This window comes from Triturus cristatus, chromosome 1_2 (genome assembly GCF_964204655.1).
Source record: "Triturus cristatus chromosome 1_2, aTriCri1.1, whole genome shotgun sequence".
NCBI classification, from domain to species: Eukaryota; Metazoa; Chordata; class Amphibia; order Caudata; family Salamandridae; genus Triturus; species Triturus cristatus.
Window position 1 is genome coordinate 1,148,040,073 of NC_140580.1, and position 25,560 is coordinate 1,148,065,632.

At 43.7% G+C, this 25,560-nt stretch overlaps 1 protein-coding gene across 2 annotated transcripts in view; it reads left to right on the plus strand.

Annotated features, from left to right (window-relative positions):
* Positions 1-25,560, plus strand: part of SETX (senataxin) — a 674,415-nt gene that overhangs the window by 617,218 nt on the left and 31,637 nt on the right. For both annotated transcript variants that reach the window (XM_085613922.1, XM_085613923.1), the window contains exons 20-22: positions 11,379-11,551; positions 12,007-12,099; positions 15,008-15,178. In XM_085613922.1, the coding sequence (XP_085470048.1) occupies positions 11,379-11,551; positions 12,007-12,099; positions 15,008-15,178 (437 nt within the window). The remainder of the gene's footprint in view (positions 1-11,378; positions 11,552-12,006; positions 12,100-15,007; positions 15,179-25,560) is intronic.

Consider the following 25,560-nt stretch of genomic DNA (forward strand, 5'->3'; position numbering starts at 1 on the left):
AAGTCAGAAATATAAACAAAGCATTTACTTAACAGCAAACAGCTTGCTTGAAACATGACTTTCGGAATGCACAAACAACCAGAGTGCAACACCTAAATACAATGCAGAAACATAATGCATTCGTCACGGGCTTAGAACGTGGAACACAAGCACTGTGATAACAGACGTAGAAGCACATTAAGCAACATAATATCAGCCCTGGGGCTATGACGCCTTTTCTTTTATTAACAGATGGGATCTCAGAACAAGAGCCCTGCAAATGTTTTGGAACACAAACCTTTTACCACTCATTTCTGATACTAATTCGGTGATTCAGGGACACAAAACCATACTAGGTATCTGCTGTAATGCCAACTAAACCAAATATCAGAGCAATCACCAGAAGGGCCAACTGACCCCTGGCATTCGAGAATCCCCAACCTTTGACTTCCCAAGACCCTTCATCTCCGCCTTTGCAACAACTCTGACAAGAATAAAAGGACCAGTGGTCGTACCCACAACCATTGTTCATGCACAATAGCGTGCATGCTGCTGATCTAATCCAGAACTGGTGGCCTCTTGCCACCTGCGCCCCTTCGAATCACCACAATAAAAAAAACATTTAACATGAAAAAGGCAATCTTAGATAACATGTTTCACCTGTAGCCCATTTGAAATAATTTCAGCCACACCGTACCACAGAAGCAGGTACCTGGGTATGTAAACGTGTCTCTCATACCTCCCCCTCATACTCTGCTTACAGTGCTGGAGTATGTAAATATCTCCCATGCCTACCCCTCATACTCTGCCACAAACATGCATAAATATGCAGACAATGAATGACTGACACATGTTCAAAAACAAACATACAATCACATGCACAAAAATATGTGACATTTCCAGACTCAAGCACACGCTCTCTCCCACACATACACACACTCACACAGAGATGACCCAAAGACGCGAATACCTTACGAACCACTCATTCGGTGTGTCGAAACTGCCCTCATTTTCAAACATTGCCACTTTACTAGCTGTATAATTCACTAATGGGGTCCACTTTTATTTGATGCCAGGACTATTTTCTGTCCCAGTCCGACCCGGCACCAGTAAACTGATCGAAATGCTCAGTCAAGAGTGCTCTCGTCTTTGCTATGTGCCGTTAAGATGTTATTTCTCACTCCCTACCTTTGTGGGTTAATCAAGTATTATTTTGAAGGTATTTCTTACTTTATTTTTTAATTATCTCGCAATCCGGTAGATTGCTTTTATAGGAATAAAAATAAATACCTTCATACGGTTAAAATATGAGGGGTTGACGGTCTCATGTTACAACTACAGCTGTTTTAATGAACTCGTGGTTAGGCTGTTTGAACTCATTTATTCATGTAGCGTAGTGCTTGGGGAAAATAATGTCTTCTAATCTTGTTTAGAAACATCTGTTAGCAGTAGTAAACATATCAGATTAAAAACACACCACCCTCTTTGCTGGCGAAGTTGCTTCAGTCTAGAAACATAACAGCATTACAGCTGTGCAATCAAATGATCATTTCCTGTCATGCTATGGTCCTGCCTACAAATTACATTTAACAAACTATGCAAGACCGTTCATCAGATGACGGGAATGGATTTAATTGAAAATATTTGCATAAGGAGGTTGTTGAAAGTTCTGATTCGATGTACTACCCACCATTTGGGAAATTATTTAACAATATTCCGTTTTGCAGCATCGTATTGGAATACAGTGCAAGTTTTTAAAAGGTTGTGACTTCCATTTCAGATTTAGTCACATCTTGTGTCATCTCAGTTTTTGAAAACTCCTTTTTTAACTTTTGTGCCAGGCTTATGGTGAAAAGTGTTATCTTTCTGCACGTCACTTTGAAAATAGTTTTCATACACTTAGAAAGTTCCGTTTATAACAATCCGTGTTGTTTAAATTTGTTTGAATTGCATTTATATAGCGCTTACTGTCACAACTGAATTGTAAAAAAAACAAGCACCTTTTACAGTTTCAAATCTGTTATCCCCGTGTCGGTATTCCATGTTGCTGACGAGATTTAATGACATAATGTTGCCGGCTCAAAACGTGGTGAGAAATTAAAGCCGGAATAGTCAAAGGCAAAATAAAACACATCAATGTCCGAATCGAAACCTCCGCTTCTATTACAACTTTAATGTATGCGCAATTCACACTGCTCACCTATTTGTATTTAAATTACAATTTGAGGGAGACAGCATCAAATTTAAAATAAAGAAGACATTCATTTTTTTACCGACCCTTTATTGCCCTGCCGCTGAGCCTTTAAGCGGGAGGGACATCGAGGGCATGGACATCGATCTCACCAGAACAAGCCGAAGGAGCTCTGACGTTGTACTCACGAGTTCTGTGAGCTCTACGCCATCTCTACGTCCCATTCATCCAAAACACCCTTTAAAACGCCCAGATTTTTAAAGGGTGTGCGCCCCTCTCAGTGTGAACGCATAAAGAAGCTTATTTTTATGTGGCAACTAGGTGTCATAGCACTAAAAGTTTGGAGGAATAACTATACTTTTAAAAATACATCCGGGTACAACTACAGATTTGTTATTTTACGATAACGTGTTGAGCTTTCCACGTTCTGCTTTCTCAGCGATCCAGAATAGGAGCCTAGATTTGGTTTTGGTTTCTATCACCAACTTCCGTGCAGGCTAAACACAATCACGCTAACCAAGTTTGTCAAAAACATCGAGTCTCCAAGCCAACAAAATGGCCAAATTTGCATCTTTAAAAAAGCCCTGAAATCCACATGGCCTGCACGGAAGTCATGCCACTAGATTTAGCTTACCGAGCGCCTGGGGAGCAGAGGAGGGTCCGGGGTCTCTGCGTCTGAAATGGAACAAGGCTGCGCGCTCAGCTCACGTTCTCCTTCCTCTGCATACGTCGCTGTACTCCCGCGTCACTGAATGCAAGTCTCGAGAGCATTCGCCCCAATATGCCCGCAGACGTCATCGTCACGCGACACACCCACGCATGGGACGCAACACAGTACTGTGTCGCGACGGAGACTTTGGAAATCTCTGCCCTAGATGCTATTACCATTGAGCAAGAAGGAGCTATCCCTATTTTTAATCTCTCTAACCATCAGCCAAAAAGAAATGAAATATCCCTTTTGAGTAAAGGATTGTCCTATGTTATCACAGAGAGGACTGACTTTTTCAAAATACAAACAAAACTCCACAAATTCATTAGAGTCCTTAGACTAAAACATTGTTTTCAGGACAGTGAAATCGGATCTAATACTCAGATGTCCAATCTGCGACTAAAGTCATCATTCATACCCACAAATTCCTTGATGCCCCCAGAGATCCTTGCATTTGAAAAGGATGTACTGGAGGACATTAATAACATGAGAACGATTAAGACTTTCACCCCCTATAATATTTCCCTGTTGGAGGGACAGTCATTACTCCATCTCAAAAGAGAAGAGACCTCATTATCAAACCAGCAGACAAGGGTGGGGGTATAATTATCCAAGACAGGGCCACATATGAGGCTGAAATAACTTGATAACACACCATTACAAGAAACTCAACAAGAACCCACTATCGGAGATCAAGCAGCAGATACAAGAAGTAACTACGAAAGGACCTGAAAAAGGCTTCCTCCCTAAATTGGAATTTTTATTCCTCAACAAGAAGTGTCCAGAACCCCTGTCCTGTATACCCTCCCCAAAATCCACAAGGATTCCACCAATCCACCGGGCAGACCGGTCCTATCAGGCTGCGGCTCAATCTTAGAACCAGTTGGTGAATACATAAACTCCTTTATCAAGGAATTTGTCCCCGTTCTAGACACATATGTGAGAGACAGTACATACATGATCAACCTCATTGAAGGATAAGACTACAACCCTGTACAAGATATTCTAGTAAAACTAGATATAGAATATTTGTACACAAACATTCCCCAACCTTAAAGCATTGAGGTAATAAAAAGAATCCTTGACTCACGCCCTGCACCATGCATGTTCCCATGGCGTTTATCACTGATCTCCTAGAAATTGCACTGACCGCTAACTACTTTATGTTCAACTCTACATACTACCAGCAGTGCTCAGGAACATCAATAGGGGCTATTTTTGCTCCAAATTTAGCCATTCTGTATGTTGGCAACCTGGAGCATCAATACATTACTACCAGAGAAAATCCGTTCCATGAGAACATTAAATGCTGTCAGTGTTCTATTGACAACATCTTTTTGATTTGGAAGAGTACGGAAGACCAAGTCAAATAGTTTATATCATACTTACATAGCTGTTAGTCTTCCCTCATCATCACTTACAACATGAATAAAGAAAGGATCCCCTTTCTGGATCTGGAGATAAAGAACAGAGATAATAAACTGATTGTGAGCCTATACAGGAAACAGACAGAACCGAACACACTATTAAAATACAAAAGTTTCCATCCTCGAGCTCTAATACATGGACTTCCATATGGCCAATTTTTGAGATTGCGTAGAAATTGTACCGAAAAAGACTTTTTTCGAGAAGGAAGTATACTAAGCGGCCAATTAAGAGAGAAAGGAAATCCGAACAGGTTAGTCAAAACATCCATGAAAAGGGCCTGATATAGCCCACGATGAGGGATCCTAAAACCCAAACTAAAGACCCTCTGTAAGAAAAATATTTGTGACTACATTCTGTTCACACAACATGAAAATTGTGAAAACCATCAAACGGCACTGGCCCATACTGAAAATCATGAAGATATTTAAATCACTTCTACTGTTTTCATAGAGAAAAGGCAGAAACTTTAGAGATCTGGTACATTCAGACACTAGCACCATTAGCACTTACAAACAGGAGGGCACAATTGTAAACATGTGGGGACTACCATCCATCAAAGGTCACTTCAAATGTGGAGGATCACCACTAGCACCAAGGAATTTGTTCATGGAGATATTAAGATGACCCTACAGCATCATACAAATAGTTCCACCTCACATGTAATTTACTGTATAGGGTGTCCGTGCAACTTAATATATATAGGTAAGACATTACAACCATTCAAGGCACGTATTGGACAGCATAGGAGCCGAATACAATGTCTGATAGAAAATGCCCCACTAGTTCAACACTATAAAGAAAAAACCCACACAGCCAGCGAACTGCTTTGGCAGATCATTGAACAAGCCAAAATCCCTCGGAAAGGCGGTGACTTATCCCTGATTTTACAGAGTCTAGAGTGTAAATGGATAGAGAAATGCAACTCAATTAGACAGGGGTTAACAGTCTAGAGGAATGGCGCAAGTTTATAAGTCTGAGTTAGGTATATGATCTGCCTTATACTAGACTTATAATAAGAAGCTACGATTGTGAATGCTCATCGATAAGTTGTAGATAAACTGGGTGAATCCAATTAATCTGTACAGGGATGGGTAATCAGTGATGATATACATGTGAGATGAACTCCTATAAGGTATGATACATTGTCTCTGTATTCTAGTCACTGTTAATCCGACCACGTGGTCCCATCACAATGTTGTCACATATAAAATCCTGTATCGTGCACTTCTTTCTCGCTCATGTTCCTTGATGCTATTACTCTGTAACATGACTTTAAAATGGTTTTAAGATGGTATTACATGCGTTATAAAATAGTTAAGAAAACACAATATTTGGCGCAATCCATAACATATATTAACATGTGAATTAGGATTCTATGCATAATATGTATATCTAATATTTGGCAGAAAACTCGCTCACCGATTCCCTCTAAGATGGCAGATATAATTAACTGAGCCTCTTAGACCTGCTCTTTATATTATCCCCATTCTGTCACCAGTATCGTTGTATACCATAAACAAGCCATGAACAGGAGTTGAGCTGACCAAATAACATATTAAGATATGTATAAACAATTGACAATCTCCTTGAAGATGGCTGCCTTATCAAACCCATCGAATGACACCACATTTTGTGAACCTTCAGGATTGATAAAATTAGCAAGATTTATTGCATTAATAGACAGTCTATCGGCTGAAGGGCTATGCTAAGGTAGAATCTAAATAAATGACCAATGAGATTTTACACTAGTACAAAGAGATTCTCTGGCCACATCTTTCAAGATGGCCACCAGTAATGACTGGTTGATCTTCCTCAATACGATCCTCCGCGCCCTTGCATTCAGCCTGCAATAGGCGTCGTCATCTTTTATTTCTATTATGGAACCATGGAGTCTGAATTGCAAGACCGGACAGAGCAGTGAGTCTCTTTGTGCCCCGCAGATTGGAATTCTCCAATGGCTTCTTGATCTAAGTAAGTATAGATTGTTGGCTGGATAGCAACAGCTGCCTCCCTGATTCATTCGGCTAACCGCAACATTTATGCCTTCATAGATCTTATCCAGTCTTGAGCCGCTGTATCGCCTGACTTGCGGTGAGTCCCTTATCACGGTACTCTGCTCTCAAGTGCTTCTTCATCTAAAGTCACATCGGACACAATTTTGTCCCTAGGACCGTATTGAGAGCCACTGATCAGGACAATACGTTTCTCATCCACTTACGATCCGTGTTATTCTTGAATTTATGTTCTACATGATGAGTTGAACCCACCCAACCCCGCTCACCATGTATATTAATTATCTTGACTGCACAGGTCGATTAAAACTGCCTCCATCCTCCTCTCTAGGTACTGAATCTAAATAATATACAACCCTGAAGTACCTGAATTAATGATAGACATTGTATTGATTAATGGATTTTTAAGAAGACGCATGCTACACCTGATTCGGCGCTTGCTACAGGAGCTTAAGTGCTCCTATGTAAGCACTTTTCTTAAATAACTCTTTCAAGTAGCCCTCACACACCTCACGAAATACAATACGAATTTCAATCAATGCTTTGCAGTCTCCATGAATTTCCTGTCCTTAAGAGACCCTCTTATCCTCAGTTGGGTCGAAACGTTGGCAACCATTAAAAATAGTCTTAAAAGCACTAGAAAAGAATCTGGTCCTTGATCTGGAATAGTGAATCAGAATCACAAAAGGCATCCTTTTCCTCCAATAACCTGTCGTTAAAAAAAAAAAAAAATCACTATTTTGTTTTAATAAGCTTTGGTTATGGCCACTTCACTGGGGCACAAATGTCACTTTTTTCCAATCACTGCTTGTGCATTGTAAATATATATTGGTGTGTTATTTATAAATATTTTTTGTAATGATGAATAAATATATTACTCATTTTGGCTGAAGTGAGTAAAAATCAGTTTACACCTTGGGCTACTGTCTTCACAGTATCAATTAATATTGCCATTATTTAATTAATTTGGGTATATGGATCCCATCATATTCTATACTCCATTTATTTTTTCGGTTTATGATTAAATCATTGCAAAGGTTAAAACTTGCAAAATAGAAAACATTTGTTTTCAAAATGAATTCCTTGTGAAAAATTGTTGCTCGCTAAATTAATTTTGGATCAACTGGTCAGGCAAATTTCTTTTCACCAATCCCTCTGATTCCGGCAATCCTCAAGCAGTCCCACTCGAGAGCCAGATTCATCTTGATAACCCAGGAGTGGCCAAGTCCTTTGTGATTCAAGGACCTCCTTCACTGGTCACAGCACCCACATCTCAAGCTGCCATGCCGCCCAGACCTGCTAACGAAGTTCAGAGGCCAGATGGTTCACCCCAATCTCTTTGAATTTAGAGGATGGCTACTGACCTAGTGTAGTATGGGCACTGGAATTTGCCACAAGACTGCATGGACAGCCTCAAAGACGCAAAACAGCCATCTACCCATTCAGCATATGCCTTCAGTGGAACAGATTTTGTATTTAGTGTTCCTCCAAGAATGTACATCCTAATAATAAATAAACCAGTATTTATAAAGCACAAACTAATCACCCTTAAGGGTCTCAAGGCGCTGGGGGCCGTTGGGAAGATTAAGCGAGCTATTGCCCAGAGTCACATGGTGCTGGGTTGAGCTGCCGCCCGGGATCGAACCGTGGGCACGGTACTCCGGAGTCAGCCGCCCGGGCAGCTGAGCCACACCACCTACTACTTGCCAGCAAGAAGTAATTCTTCCCTATCTTTTCCATTTGACAAAATCTGGCTGGCAATTCTCCTCCATACAAGTCCAGTTACCGGCTCTCACTGTCTAGAGGAAATGTAATTTTACAAAACTATTTTTTCAAAATTTCAGTGATTAAGGACTTACTTCAAGGGCTAAAAAAAAATGTCCCTTCTATTAGGTGTACTTCCCTGCCCTGGGAATTTAACATAGTCCTTTCACTTCTCGTACAGGCCCCTTTTTAACCTATTCATAAGGCGTCCATACGGCATCTCTTGTGTAAAGCAGCTTTTCTTGTAGCAATTAAATCAGCTCGTAGGGTTAATGAAATTCAGGTGTTATGCTGTCATAAGCCCTACACTGTTTGCCACTCTAACAAAGTAAATATGAGGACCCACCCTAAATTCCTCCCCAAGGTAGTTTTGGACTTTCATGTCAGACAGTTTTATTGCCAACTTTTTCAGCACCCATCAACTCCGCTTGAAAGAACTCTTCATTCCCTAGGTGTGAGGCGAGTCTTCACATTTTATCTGGACAAGACTAATGACCTACGTAAATCGGACACATTGTTTATAAATGATGGCCTGGTCAGTACAGGTTTAGCTACTTCCCAACAGTCCATCTCACAAAGGATAGTGTCTAGCATTCTCTTATGCGATCAGAAAGCCAACAAGACCTTATCAGCTAGACCTAAGGACCACTTGGACCAGAGGTAAGGCAGCTATTGCCACTTTGATGAGAGAAAGATCTATAGCGGAGATCTGCAAAGCGGCTACAGGGTGGTCTGTTCACACATTCACCAAACATTACTGTTTGGATTTGTATGCTCGAGCAGACGCTTGAGTAGGACACGCTTCCCCAGAAACGTATTTGCTCAATTCACGCCCATTGTCATTCCTCTGTTGTTTACCACAGCTCTTGGTGGAATGGACTTGCCATTCTATTCAAACACTTATGATTATCAATGGAGATCCCCTACGAGAGAAGGATTTTTTTCTTACACGTAACTCTACTAGCGGAATCTCCACTGAAGTCATTAGCGACCTAACTGCCTCCCTGGTGGCTATAACATAGGATATTATTGGGTTCTCCCATCACCACTAACACATTCCTTTAAAAAGAACGGAGGCAACTACCACCTGCTAGGCATGATGGGATACTGATGGTCTCTGAGTCCTTAAAGGCGCAGACACTGTTTAAAACTCACATAATGGCAGTCTATGTGGCTACACTGTCCTGCTATACTTCAGCTCTTTCCTCAACAAAAAAAGGGTTTTCGGAAGAGATTTAAGCTGTTTTTTGAAATTTTCACTTCAAAATTTTACATATTCAGAGATATTCTAACCCTTTTGTAAGTAAAATCTGAAGTATTTCTCCAGTGTAGCCTGTTTTCTAGGCTGCACAGTATGTTCTTTCTTCAGTGTTTCTGCAAGAATTCCTGAAGAAAGGCGAGTGTCTAGACTTAAGAAGATATTCTATGATAAAGTGCTCTTGGATTCCTGTATATTGGCGGAACTATTCAAAGGTTTATGACTTCAATGGAGGATTCCCCTACAAGAGACCTGGAGTTACAGATAAGAAACGAATCCTTCTCTGTTCCAACCCTTAGTTTCACCTTTTCACATTAAATAAATCATACCAGAGTCTGTAGTGACAAGGGCCCTTCACACTCCGCATGGTAAGAGGATGCTCATGTTTTATATTTATAAAATTAAGCCTTTTAGGAAATCCAACGAACTTTGTGTAGCCTTTGTCAAACCTCACGGATGTCATGCATCTCCTTTTAAGCCGGCATTGTGAGATGGACATTTAATTGCATCCAGAATTGCTATGCTGAAGGGCAAGCGCACAATCCCCTTGACCACTGTAGCCCACACAAAAGTAGGGGGCCACCCTAGCCTTTTTTGGTAGGATCCTTTTTAAGGGGCATTTAATGGGTACTTGCAAGACTGCTACTTGGTCTATGCCACACACATTCTCCAAGCATTACTGTATAGACTTTCTAGCACATGAACAGACTTTAGTTGGTTAAGCTGTCTTAAGAGCCCTCTTGCTAGCATGTGCACTATCTGCTTACTAGCCGTCACTTCAAAAAGGACTCCTTTGTAGTCTGTGCAGAGCATGTGTATATACTGCCACACATACTATGAACAGAATGTTTCCCTGTAATTAATCATCTGTTCATAGCGTGTAGTGCTGTAGTTTTAGTTGCACCCACCCTCCTGTCTGAAGCCAGCAGTTATCACTGATGTTTTCGTGCCCTTTTCACTTTTTACTGTGCACAGAACACTATCATTGACACTCCTCACCGCTTGCACTACTCGCTCGCTGAATAGAAAAACATCTGAGGTGGAGCCAGCGTGCTGGTGCATTGTGGACCCTGGGTGCAATCACAAATTCAAATTTCCCTGAAGAAAAACAAGTTGCAAATGTCTGGGTCCAACACTAGATGATAGGAGTGTGCAGAGCTGGTGAATCTACAGCACTACACGCTATGAACAGATGGTTACAGGGTAAGTAACGTTTTTCATAGAGAGATCACTTTAGCTGTAAAGGTACTCCTGATGCAATGTTCCCAATGTAAATGACTTTGCAGTAATAGTTGCCATTTGATCAGAACCTTTAAGACTGTTTTTCCGCTCCAATCTCCATCTCATTCTAGACACTCTGATGTTTCACTCTGATTCATATCAAGTCCTGCTTGCAACCCTCCCAAACACTTCCTTTTCTTAGGAGACACTGGGCACGTACTTGGATCTGCCCTCTGATCCCCATTGATGGTCTCTACCATCAAGGGCTCAGTTTGGGGGATGATTGCAGGGAGTTCTTGAACCTATGATCTCTTGTGTTCCTTTATTTCAGTATTCCAGCATTACAAAGAAATAAAAAGGAGTCTCACCTTGTGGTGTGATCTGAAATGACATGCCCCGTCCATGCTTATAGAGTCTTGCTTTCCCCTTTCATTCAGGTTCACATACTATCTGGTCTTGTCTGAGAATGGATTGTTCTTTAAAGCTATTGTACCTCTGAAAACTGAGTAAAGCATTATATTAAACCTATTGAATGTTGCCAACATGCACACTTTTACCTTGTTCTCTGCTTGAACGCTTGAGCGCTTCAGCACTAGATGGCATAAACATGGACTGCATGTACTCTGCAACATTACAACCTGCGAACTGATTATTACAGGCAATAAACGTTGTTGTTACAAGTAAGCAAAAATATTCTTCCTCTGCAGTCAGTCCAAGATTAATTATGTTAAGTAGAGGAACTGCTTCTGTGGCCATTGTGTGAAGGAGAGCTGGGTCAAAAAGCAAAAACAATAATCTGTGACTTGATTCTTGTAGAAAGCAGAGGACTATGGCTATGGGCAATCCATGATGGCACGCATGCGCACTCGCCTGCAGGAAGCGACCTCGAAGACACCAGTGCTGCAGCTGACAGTGCAGTACCGCATGCATCCTGACATATGCCTCTTCCCATCCGCTTACATCTATGGCAAAACTTTGCAGACAGACAGGTGACTAGAATTTTTCATAGCAATGTCTTTCTCCTCCTGGATTGTTTGTTTCAGTGCTGAACTGGAGTGTCTGCAATGCCGAATGAGGGCCTAATGGATTCCTTCCCATGCGGTGCTACTGCTGTGTGGAATTGTGGTGGCGACTACAGTACCGAATGGTAGTTCCACTGCAGTGTGTAATGGTGGTCGACTTAATACTGTAAGGAAGAGCGCCTACTGCATTGTTGAAAGTGTAGAAGACTCATGTCTTTATATGGGGTCATGTCACAGTCTTACAGTGGGTTGCCTTATGTTGCCATTGGGGCGAATAATGATTTACAGCTGCAGATGGTAGCTCATCTTTGCATGTGTGACTACGATAGATCTTTGCCTTTTATTATCATTATTTCCGACCGGGCTTCCTCGGATAAAGAACAGCTTTCTTGAAGCGAAATGATCTATTATCATTTTTGCAGGATGACCGAGGAACTCAGGTGTTCGTCTAAATGGCCCTTCCAACCATACCTTTTGTTTGACGTGTCTGACGGTACAGAGCGACGAGAAAATGAGTAAGTTACTTTAGAAAAAACTCAAAACATTTATCACTATTGGTTGTTGTCCCTTTTTAATGCTGTCTGCACTCAGTTTCAGTTCTCTGGTCTCAGAACATAGGATTAAAAGGAATCTGGCTTTTACAGAAGTGATAAATAGCTCAGGTGAGGTAGGGAAAATGGATTCCTGGGTTGGTTCCTTATTTGCTGCAGTCACATGAAATTAGGGACTGGATTGTGTTTCTGTGGTTACAGAGCAGCAACGTGCAGTTTTTTTTAACATACGCAGTGTCAACAGTGATACATTGTAAGATTTCAACAAATTAACAAGGCTCTGCTTTCACGCAGGTGCTTCTTTTACACATTAGTGATTAGTGTTTGTATGACAGAGCATTGCTTCTGACTTCGTTCTCAGGGAGTACACCTCTAAGATTGAAAGGGCAGACAAAGAGTCACATCACAGTGATTAGTGTTTGTATGACAGAGCATTGCTTCTGACTTCGTTCTCAGGGAGTACACCTCTAAGATTGAAAGGGCAGACAAAGAGTCACATCACAGTGATTAGTGTTTGTATGACAGAGCATTGCTTCTGACTTCGTTCTCAGGGAGTACACCTCTAAGATTGAAAGGGCATACAAAGAGTCACATCACAGTGATTAGTGTTTGTATGACAGAGCATTGCTTCTGACTTCGTTCTCAGGGAGTACACCTCTAAGATTGAAAGGGCAGACAAAGAGTCACATCACAGTGATTAGTGTTTGTATGACAGAGCATTGCTTCTGACTTCGTTCTCAGGGAGTACACCTCTAAGATTGAAAGGGCAGACAAAGAGTCACATCACAGTGATTAGTGTTTGTATGACAGAGCATTGCTTCTGACTTCGTTCTCAGGGAGTACACCTCTAAGATTGAAAGGGCAGACAGAGTCACATCACAGTGATTAGTGTTTGTATGACAGAGCATTGCTTCTGACTTCGTTCTCAGGGAGTACACCTCTAAGATTGAAAGGGCATACAAAGAGTCACATCACAGTGATTAGTGTTTGTATGACAGAGCATTGCTTCTGACTTCGTTCTCAGGGAGTACACCTCTAAGATTGAAAGGGCATACAAAGGGTCACATCTGCTTGCAGTTGACAGTGAGTTGTATGGTACCTGTTTGCTGTTCTCTTTTAAGGACTCCTGCACAGGCCATCACTTTCATCTTCTTTATCTCTTCCCTCACTTTCAACTTCTTTATCCCTTCCCTCTCTTTAATCCATCACTTTTATCTTTTTTCTCTTCTCTCACTTTCATCTTTTCTCTTCCCTCATTTTTATCTTCTATATCCTTGTCCTCACGTTCATCTATTTTATGCCTTCCCTCACATTTATCTCCTTTATCTATTCCCTCACGTTTATCTTTTTATCCATTCCCTCGCTTTTTATATTTTATCCTTTTCCTCACTATCATCCTTTTCCCTTCTCTCTCTATTATCTTCTCTATCCCTTCCCTCACTTCTGTCTTTTCTATCCATTCTCTCACTTCTATCATCTTTATCCATTCTCTCACTCCTATCTTCTTTATCCATTTCCTCACTGTTATCATCTTCATTCCTTCCCTCTTTTTTTATCCCTTCCGGTTTTCTTCCTTGCCCTATCACCTGCATGGGTCGTTCTAACCCCACCGACCCCACTCCCAGTGCAACAATTGAACTGGGTTGGCCCCCTTTTTCATCTTTACCCTTTTCGCCATTGAACTTATATCCCCCTCCCTCTGTATCTTGCCCCCTCCCTCAGTCTCTTGCCCCTTCCATTCTTTTGGTCTCTTCTGGCCTTGCTCCCTTTTGGTCTCCTTTTTCCGGGTCTTTACTAGTTACTCTTCAGTCTCTCCTTGCCCACACTTCATTTAGTCTCCTTTTGTCTTGAACCCCCCTGGGGTCTCTCCCTTGCCCTGTGCCCCCACCCAGTCTCTCATTAACCAGCTTTTTCTTGGGTTTTCCTGGACCCATCCCTCCTCTCCCCTTATCCCCGCCTCCCCTTTTGGTATGTCTGTGCAACCCCCTTAACCTCGCCTCTCATTTACTCTTCTTGACCCCCTACTTTTTTACCTTTGCTTACCTGGTGGCCCACCCTTTCCCCATGCTTCACCCTTTTTACTGATCTCTCTAGCCCTGCCTACTCTCTCTAGTCTCGCCTTTCCCCAGTTCCCCACTTTAGTCTCTCCTCTCTCCAAATCCCCAGTCTCTCTCTTCCCATCTCCCTCCCTCACTTTGCCTTTTGATCTCTCTATCTCCTTCACCCTGTTTCTTCTCCCCACCTGCCCCCCATTGAACTTTCCTTCTTCCCATTGGACTCTTTACCCCCCACACCCATATCACATTTTAATTCTTTGGGGTAGGAGGGCTGCAGCAGGAGTGTTCCATTGACAAAGAGGTATATACAGGGGTCAAGGTATGTGACTGAATGGCAAAGTCAAGGGGTGCAAGTTCTTTTGCCGAAAACTGCCGAGGGAGGTTATATTGGAGTAGTGCTACAGATGGGGAAAGTGGGGTTCCATAGATGAGGAGGCACCTGGGGAATTGAGATGTTATGGCTGGCAATGCCCATATAGGAGAGTGATGTTAAAGGGTGGCATAGCTGGAGAACTGCTATACCTTGGCTACAGTATGTGAAAGCCGCTCAAAGGATGACATTATAGGCTAGATTTTCACCAACAAAGGATCAGTGTTCTGTGACTGGGGAGGTGAAAAAAATGGGAAAGGCGTCCCATGTCTGGATATTCTTAGAGATGGAGGTAGAGGTACATATTGGGGTACATTTAATTTTTTACAGCCAAAGCAGCTTACATACCAGAGGTTGGCTATCCATGACTGCATATGCAGACCCCTGAGGTGTGTAAAAGCATAGGGTTTGTGTGCTGAGAAGTGTTATCTTTTCCTCTTTTCAGATCTTCATATGGCAATTTCCAAGAAGTAAAATTGGTAATTACACTTATTAAGTTGCTCAAGGAGAAGAAGAAGGATATGGGCTTTCATAACATTGGAATTATAACACCCTACCGTGCCCAGAAGTACATGATCATCCAGGAGCTTGGCAAGGAGTTTGGTGCACCCAACCGGTAAAAGCGAGACCGTTGATGCTGAATTACATCAAACTCATGTATTTTCTTATGACAGTGTAGCAGCAGCAGACTCTTGTGGGTCAATGATGGAGTGAGAAAGCTAGAGTGAATGTACTGCAACATTCAATCTGTAATCTTACTACAGATCATATTTTTTACAGTGTTATGCTACAACTCCTTGGCTAAAGGTGATGCCTTCATGGTTGTACGTTGCATGATTGTAACCACTATGGTCCCTTGTAACATGGCTGTAGTCGTGTATCTTTTAATGTGTCATATTCGAACACCTGCATAGCCTGAAAGCTGCATAAGATGTCTGACTATTTCCTTCCTGTATTGGACTTACTAGTGAGCACTTCTGGTCATGGAAAGTTTTTTTTGCTGACCATTATCAATATGTTGTTTCAGTTATCCATGGACCGAGCAGTGCCACTTTTTGTTTCTGCCCCCCTACTGGATAGAACAGAACAGACAAAGCAAGGCCTTGAGGGTAGTCGATTGTGCATTAAGATGACTCTATAGATGGAGTCATTAAATAGCATGTTCGAGGCATATGAGCTGTAGATTGTATACTTTAGCATAGATCACCATCTGGTGTTGGGCTCGGATGTTTGCACTTTGTTTTTGTTCGAACAAGTATTTGTAGTCACGACATAGGTGACTCCTCCTTATGGTGATAGTGCGCATGGGCATCGACTTCATCCCCAGATTGTTTTTTTCCGCCATCAGGTTCGGATGTGACTTGCTGCGCTCCTGGTCGGTATCGCTATCGAAGCACCCTTCGACGCGCGATCACTCAACAATATTGTCTCGATCGCGTTCTTCCCTTTTCGACGCGCATCTTCTACATTCAAAAAAACTTCGATAAACTTCGCCGCGGGCCGTTGGACCTACCCTCGCCGATCACGACAGAAGCCGATGGAACGGACTCCCTTCAAGAAATGTCCCCAGTGTGGTGCTAATTTCCCACACTCGGACCTACACCCAGTGTGTAATCTTTGCCTCTCTCCAGAACACCAAGAGGATACCTGTGAGGCTTGTCTATCTTTCAAGTCGAAGAAGACCATTCGTGATCGTCTGGCTCGACCCCACGAAATGTCCCGAGGAAGCGGCTCCATTCTGGACATCTTCCATCCAGACCCGACAGCTTTCTGGAACAAGCCCAGGAGCAACAGGTCTCAGTCTCCGAAGCAGATGACTCCGATTTAGAAGACGCAGTCACCCCAGCTCAGCGGACCGTGCGTACCGAGACCCCTGCCCTGTCCAAGCCCATACCAAAGGCTCCGGTAACACCTTCGCCACAGGGCCCAGGTCCACACCGGTTGAACATTTCAGATGCCCCGCCCTCGGGCCCGGCTATGAAAGTCAAAGACAAGCCTTCTGGCTCGGGCTCGAGCCAAACGCACTACGGTCCTGAAAAATAAAACCTCAGGCGCCGAAGTCCAGGCCCTCCGATATGCCACGCCCTCCTCCATCGGCACCAGCAAACCCTCCGGCGCCGAAACAGTTGGAAGGCCAAACCCTTCGGAGCTAAGGCAAAAGGATAAAACTCCGACACCGAAAACCTCAGAGCAGAACCAATCCAAGGATAAACCTTTGAAGCCTAAACCCCCCAAAACAAAAGTCTTCGGAGCCGAAACAACCTACACCGAAGTCTTCGGAGCGGGAAAAAGCTGCCAAACCGGACACTGTCTCTATGCCTAAACAGTCTAAGACTCCTCATTGGGAAAAATCTTCGGCACCAAAAAATAACACCGGACTTGAAGAACTTTTTGTGCCGGATCCAAACCAGAAAACAATTTATATTCATCTAAAGACTGGTCATATTCTTTCCGTATAACCTAAAAAGAGGAAACTGGACCATTTGCAAGACTCACCAGTTCCTGCTAAGAGAATAGACACTGGCACTAACACCTCTCCATCCCCTCCACCTCCTCCTCCACCTATTGATACCAATCGATTGATCTCTCCAGTGCACTCTCCAGAACTCACTTTTCCACGTTCACAACCAGAGGATAGTGATGATGGAGATGGGTATGGACAATGGGATGATAATATAGTTCCACAACAAGATAATGATTATCCCCCACAGGAGCCAGATCCATGGAGGGAGTATAATACAGATCCTGACTTAAACAACGACCCAGATCTTTACCCCCCCCCCCCCCCAAGCCATCCCCACCAGACGATAATGTAGGTTTTGCCCAACTAATCCATAGGTCCGCAACATATCACGGGGTAAATTTACATTCAGATCCTGTAGAGGAGGATTTTCTCTTCGAAACTTTTGCTCAGCCACAAAAAACCTCACACGTCCTACCAATTTTAAAAGGTCTAATTACACACACACACCAGAGGTGTTTAAAGACCTTGTTAGGACTAGGGTTCTTAACCCCAGGATAGACCAGAAATACAAAGCAGCTCCCTGTGACCCCATATACATTAGGGGCAACTTCCTTTAGGTTCCCTGGTAGTAGCTAATGCGCGCAAAAGGGCGAACACTCAAGGTTTAGGTGACACCCCGCCCCCGGATAAAGAATCCAAATTATTAGTATTGCGTCTCAAGCTGCAAACGATTGGAAAATAGCCAACACACAAGCTCTCTTGGCAAGGTATGATAGGGCTCACTATGATGAGCTGGAGAAGCTCATTCAACACCTACCAGAGGAATACGACGACAAGGTTAATGACCTCATACAGGAAGGAAAATTAATCACAAACACATCAATCAAATGTGCTCTAGACGCAACGGACACCGCGTCCCACGCAATCAATACTAGCGTATTGTTACGGAGGCATGCTTGGCGCAGGATATCTGGATTTAAATAAGAGGTGCAAACCAGTATCCTTAATCAGCCCTTTGACCAAGAGCACCTCTTAGACCCTGCAATGGACATATCTTTAGAAAAGATGAAAAAGGACACGGAAACTGCTAAGTCTATGGGAGCCTTGCAGTTATCTTCTCCTAGAGGCTCCTTTCGACGCTTCTTTTATAGGGCTGGCTCTAAAACCAACACACCAGAGCACCCAGCCTCATCATACAAAAGCCCCAATGATACTTCAGGGGAGGTTACAGGGGTAAGAACAACAAGGGCAGAGGCCGTGGTAATAACACCCGCAGCTCCCTTACCACCAAGCAGTGACTTTCCTGTGCTTCCACCCAACCATCCCACACATCCCACACCTGTCGGGGGACGCTTTTCACAGTTCCTACCTGTCTGGAATTCCATCACTACAGAGAGGGTGGGTAAGACAAATTATCCAGTATGGTTACTGCCTGGAACTCACATCCAGTCCCCCACACATTCCTCCCAGACACCGTCCAATGTCCGCAGAACATTTGACTCTCCTCAAACAAGAGGTTCTCTCTCTGCTACAAAAAATGCATTAGAACCAGTCCCTTTACCCCAACAGGGCACAGGGGTTTACTCACTTTACTTTCTGATTCCAAAAAAAGTACGGCTCTCTCGGGCCAATATTAGACCTCAGACCCCTAAACTTCTACATCCAATCAGACCACTTCCACATGGTCACTCTCAAACAGGTGCTCCCACTACTTCAACAAGGCGACTTCCTCTCCACTCTGGATATAAAGGACGCCTGCTTTCATAGTCCTGTTCACCCCTCTCACAGAAAGTATCTCAGGTTCATGGTGGACGGACAACATTATCAGTTCAAAGTCTTCCCATTGGGCGTAACCACGGCACCAAGAGTCTTCACCAAATGCCTCGCAGTGGTAGCAGCTCATTTAAGAAGGCAACACATCTATGTGTTCCCTTATCTGGACGACTGGCTCATAAAAGCCAAATCCCACAACTGTTGTGTACAGCACACACACAGGACTATACATCTACTTCATGACTTAGGTTTCACATTAAACCTCGCCAAGTCTCACCTTCAGCCATCCAACAGTATCTAGGGGCTACTCTAGACACCTCAAAAGCTCTAGCATACCCCAATCCAGGCAGGATTCACTCCATACAGGCTCTAATATTACAATTTCGGCATCAGGACTCGTTGCCAGCTCGAATATTTATGCAGTTAATCGGAATGATGTCTTCTTGCATCCTCATCGTCCCTTATGCAAGACTCCAGATGCGTCCATTGCAGGAATGCTTAGCACATCAGTGGAACCAGGCCCAAGGTCAGCTAACAGATCTGGTGTTGGTGGACGGCCGCACACATCGCTCTCTGCAGTGGTGGAATACACAAAACCTTTCCAAAGGACGGCCGTTCCTCGACCCGGTTCCACAGATAGTACTAACAACAGACGCGTCACTCACCGCCTGGGGAGCTCATCTACAAAGTCGAACTGTTCAGGACCTATGGACCCCTCAACAGAAACAACTCCACATAAATAACCTGGAGTTACTAGCAATCTTTTTAGCACTAAAGTCTTTTCAGTGCTTGCTACTAGGCAAAGCTGTCCTAATACGTACAGACAACATGACAGCAATATATTTCATTCAAAAGCTGGGGGTGGGGACACATTCTCTCCAGCTTTCACGCCTCGTGCAAACTATATGGAGATGGGCTATTCCTCGAGATATACCTCCTCACGGAACATCTCCCAGGAGTACACAATCAGATAGCGGATCTGCTCAGTCGTCAAAAAGAACACATCCACGAATGGGAACTTCATTCTCAAGTTCTTCTTCCATTCTTTCAAATGTGGGGACACCCACACATAGATCTGTTCGCCACACATCACAAAGCAAAATGCCCAAGCTTCGCCTCCAGGTATCCACACCCATTGTCCAAAGGCAATGCGCTATGGCTGAACTGGTCAGAAAAATTTGCTTATGCTTTTCCGCCTCTCCCGCTCATTCCGTCAGTGGTTCAGAAACTTAAACAGCATTCCCTCACAATAATCCTAGTTCCTCCAACATGGGCCCGACAACCATGGTTCACAACCCTCATGGAACTATCAGTAGTTCTGCATCAAAAGCTACGCCTCTCACCCACATTTCTTACTCAGAACCATGGAGAGATAAGAGATCCCAATCAACTCAATCTTGCGATCTGGCTCCTGAGGTCCTAGAGTTTGGCTACCTCAATCTTCTACCAGATTGTATGAACGTCATCAAAGAGGCTAGACGTCCTACCACAAGAGCATGCTACGAAGCAAAGTGGAAGCGATTCATTGTTTATTGTACAAATAACAAAATCAACCCACTAGATGCTTCCATTCAAAACATTATCTGTTATCTCTTGCATCTACAACAATGCAATCTAGCATATACATCTATACGGCTACATCTGGCTGCAATAGCTGCTTACCTCCAGAACAGACAACACTTGTCTTTATTTCAAGTTCCTGCTATCAAAGCGTTTATGGAAGGACTTAAAAGAAAAATTCCACCTAGAGTTCCACCTTCTCCAGCCTGGAACCTCAATATTGTCCTTACTAGGCTCCTGGGTCCCCCATCTGAACCTCTTCACAAATCTGAGTTAAAGTTCCTCACTTGGAAGGTAGCCTTCCTGGTAGCTATCACATCCCTCAGAAGTCTTTGTGTACTCCAGGCATTGACCATACAAGAACCATGTTTGCAAATGCATCATAGCAAAGTGGTTCTTAGACCTCACCCAAGATTTCTACCAAAGGTAGTTTCTGCCTTCCACCTTAATCAGTCTGTTGAACTTCCAGTTTTTTCCCTCGACCAGACTCTGGCAGAACGTGCTCTTCACACGCTAAACGTCAAAAGGGCGTTACTATATTACATAGAATGAACTAAATCTTTTAGAAAGACCAAACAACTCTTTGTATCTTTCTCCCCATCTCACAAAGGCAATCCCATTTCAAAAACCGGAATTGCAAGATGGATTGTTAAGTGCATCCAAATATGCTATCTCAAGGCTAAACGCAAGTTAACCATTCCCCCTAAAGCTTATTCCACACTCAAACTAAGGGCTTCCCCTAGATGATATCTGCAAAGCAGCAACTTGATCTACACCACACACTTTCACTAAACACTATTGTGTAGATGTGCAAGCAAAACAACAAGCTAGTGTGGGCCAGGCTGTATTGAGAACACTTTTTCAAACCAATGCCACAGATACAGGTTGCCACCTCAAAGGAGGAAAACTGCTATATAGTCATTGCTAAAGTATACAATCTACAGCTCATATGCCTCGAACGGAAAATGCTACTTAACAGTATGCATCTGTTCTTGGCATGTAGAGCTGTAGAGTTGTATACGCCCACCCACCTCCCCGGATACCTTTATCCGTTGCAGTATTGTCTTAATTAGATACATCACACATGGACATCCTTTTCTATTATCTTACTAACTCCATCATTACCCTTTATGGCGAAAAACAATCTGGGGGATGGTGTCGATGCCCATGCGCACTATCACCATAAGTAGGAGTCACCTATCTCGTGACTAGTACTACAAAGACTTCTTCGAAAAAAAACAGAGTGCAAACATCCAAGCCCAACACCAGATGGTGATCTGTGCTCAAGTATACAACTCTACAGCTCTACATGCCAAGAACAGATGCATACTGGTAAGTAGCATTTTCCTTATCCACTCCACTCTTCTCTTCTGGCCCTTCCCCCTAAACTGTGCACTATTCCTAGGTCACTGTAGTGAACAAATCACTACCTTTAACAGGGTGATGGCAAGTAACAGATCTCGGTTGAATCCATCATCTTTTTTTGGATATGGATTTAACCCAGATCTGTGACTGGGGGGTGAGAGTTTCTGCGCTCCGTCCATCATCTCCTTGTGTTTGCTTTGTTCGCCCTAAATTGGCAGGGTAGCCCAGACGTGGGTCCCATGCTCCCTTTGCCAGTGGATTCGAGCTAGCCTGGCTGATGAGGGTTGTTACCCTGAGACCGGTTCCAGGATGCTTGTTTCCGGACCAGGAAATACCTGGCTTGGCAGTTTGGGCAGGACTGTTGTCATAAGGAACAGCGTCAAGACTGACTTACATATGGCTGGGTCTGAACTGGGGTGGCGAAGTGAGCTTAAGAATGAGGATGGATTTAACCTAGATCTGTGACTAGGGGTGAGTGTCTGAAAGGATTCAGTGCTCCGTCCATCATCTCCTTGTGTTTGATTTAAGTTTGCCTTGTAGCCTAGATTTTAGAGAGTCACTGATGAATAGAGTAACAGAAGAAGGTGGGATTCCCTACTGTAGGGACGTGAAATAAATAAGGGATTGCTTACTGTACAGCAGCTTTTTCTGTATTGCAACTTTGGTGACTGCTTATTTGCAGTGGAGGGTGGTTGTGAACGTGGGACTGTAGTAGAAGTATAGCTGCTTTTTAGGTCTCGTCTAGCGACGCAGCGCATGCTCTGCTCGCCTTGGCGAGATCTATTGTTGTCGACTTTATTTCCGAAGGAGGACAGGCTATGTGCATGCGTAGAAAGGACAGCAGTCGTGCACGTGTATGGCGCCGTCAGCAGAACTTGGAGGACAGAAGATGTGCACGCATATGGCCTGCGGCACGTTAACATGCCTCCTTCTTTCTTGCTCCCACGCGTACAGCGGCGTTAGCATAACTTACAGGACAGCAGATGTGCACGCGAGTTGTAATACGTCTTTTAGTACATCCTGCTCGCTCGCTATCTCAGCGCCGCGCCTTTTAATTGCTCCCTCCCTCCCTCCCTCTTTTTAAGGCACATTCTGCTTTAATTACATTACGTGCTCCTTCCTTTCCTCATACGATCAGGCTATGCTCCTAGCCACCTCTCGTAGCAATACGCTACCTGGAATCAGCCGCACTTCTCCTTGCCCTCAGTCCCTGGCACAGCCATTATCAAGCTTTCCCATGCCGCAAGTGTTAAAACAATAAAGCAAACTCACCGTTCCTTCTAATTTTTAGCTCACATTTGCGATCCACTGTCAAAGCTAGCGACTATGTTCAAAGTAGCGACGTTCACAAGTACAAACTGTAACCTCACACACTAAAAGCCGCCGCACTAACTGATGCTACTTCCCTATAAACACTCAGCAACACCGCTTGTCCAACAGCCAAAACAAAAAACTCCACTGAGCATTAACGCAAGCCCCAAACCTCTGCACGCCACGTGCCGCACACTTACTCATAATGCTTTACCAAGGACTTACCGTTTAAACTGCTACTCCAATACTGCTCAGCTTCTCGCCACCCGCCTCAAATTTGTGCACACGTACAAACAGCAGTTGTGCATTCGTATAACTTTGTTAGCAAAACTCGGAGGACAGGACATCACTTGGTGTTTTGAAGACACCGATCATTGTATCTGGACTTCACAGTGGAGGGCATGTAAACCCCGAGATGGACTACTATGGGATTATGGAGGCAGAAACCAAGGGGGTTGGGCCAGTAAATTGCTCCAATCAACGAGAATCTACTTAGACTATCAACGAGCCTCCAGTTGGTAAATATTGAGATAGTGGAGCGGGCACTGAAGAAAGCCGTAAGGCTGAAACGCGTCTGCCCTAGCGTTTCGCTATTTTAACTAACAACGAAGCCTTCGCTGCAATAAAGTTTCCTTTGCCATGGAGCATGTGTCGGACCCATTTCTTGAAATGGGATTGGTCTTTCATGTTTTAGACGGACTGCAAACAACCGTCTTACCCGGCACGCCTCTCGGTCTGGAGTGACGCGCAAGTTTGCGTTGTGGTGTGGTGTTTAGAAGGCACAGCGCGTCACCCCCTCTGATGGTTGGATATACTCACCGGAGTCTGAACTGTTGGAGGAGAGAGCAAGCAGCGGTCAGTAGCGGTCCACTGCTTGGAAGTGGTTAAAGATGCAATTACATCCTTGCACTCTGGTTGGTCTGCCGGGGCATAAGTGTTTTTCACAGCCAAACAGTCGTTTGGGACATCACTTGGTGTTTTGAAGACACCGATCATTGTATCTGGACTTCACAGTGGAGGGCATGTAAACCCCGAGATGGACTACTATGGGATTATGGAGGCAGAAACCAAGGGGGTTGGGCCAGTAAATTGCTCCAATCAACGAGAATCTACTTAGACTATCAACGAGCCTCCAGTTGGTAAATATTGAGATAGTGGAGCGGGCACTGAAGAAAGCCGTAAGGCTGAAACGCGTCTGCCCTAGCGTTTCGCTATTTTAACTAACAACGAAGCCTTCGCTGCAATAAAGTTTCCTTTGCCATGGAGCATGTGTCGGACCCATTTCTTGAAATGGGATTGGTCTTTCATGTTTTAGACGGACTGCAAACAACCGTCTTACCCGGCACGCCTCTCGGTCTGGAGTGACGCGCAAGTTTGCGTTGTGGTGTGGTGTTTAGAAGGCACAGCGCGTCACCCCCTCTGATGGTTGGATATACTCACCGGAGTCTGAACTGTTGGAGGAGAGAGCAAGCAGCGGTCAGTAGCGGTCCACTGCTTGGAAGTGGTTAAAGATGCAATTACATCCTTGCACTCTGGTTGGTCTGCCGGGGCATAAGTGTTTTTCACAGCCAAACAGTCGTTTGGGACATCACTTGGTGTTTTGAAGACACCGATCATTGTATCTGGACTTCACAGTGGAGGGCATGTAAACCCCGAGATGGACTACTATGGGATTATGGAGGCAGAAACCAAGGGGGTTGGGCCAGTAAATTGCTCCAATCAACGAGAATCTACTTAGACTATCAACGAGCCTCCAGTTGGTAAATATTGAGATAGTGGAGCGGGCACTGAAGAAAGCCGTAAGGCTGAAACGCGTCTGCCCTAGCGTTTCGCTATTTTAACTAACAACGAAGCCTTCGCTGCAATAAAGTTTCCTTTGCCATGGAGCATGTGTCGGACCCATTTCTTGAAATAGGATTGGTCTTTCATATATATATATATATATATATATATATATATATATATACACACACACATGTCCTGCGCACGGCATCATCACACTTCCCACTTCCTGCTCACTCGCTCCCTAGCTCTGTGCCATCCCTTATATGTTATGGTTCAGCTACATAGCTGCCAAGGTATCAGATAACTATGTGTGACATCTTCTTAATTTCAGTGTAATTATCAGTGACATTTAAAGGACTATCCGTGACACTTTCTCGTAAGCGAACTCAAGCAGTGAAAATTGGGGAAACATAAATGGTCTACATTACCAAAATTCAAGCTAGTAATGTTGCATTAATATTTGCTACGCCAAAAACTCAAACTTTTACTAATGCGAGACCTATTGCATTGCAAATGCTTGTTCTAAGATGCTGTTAACAAACTGTAAATATGTGATAGTGTAGTAGATTTTGTCAACGTTTGTTTTTAATTAGGGGAAGGATTTCCTGCTTTGTAAAGAGGTGCATAATGTTCCTGTAGAAAGAAAGGTGTTGGCAATATTAAGGGAAGTGCTTTTCTTTCCAACTCGTTTATTAGCCTTAAGCAAGGAGGGGATACTTCCAAAGGCCTCTCAGGGCATG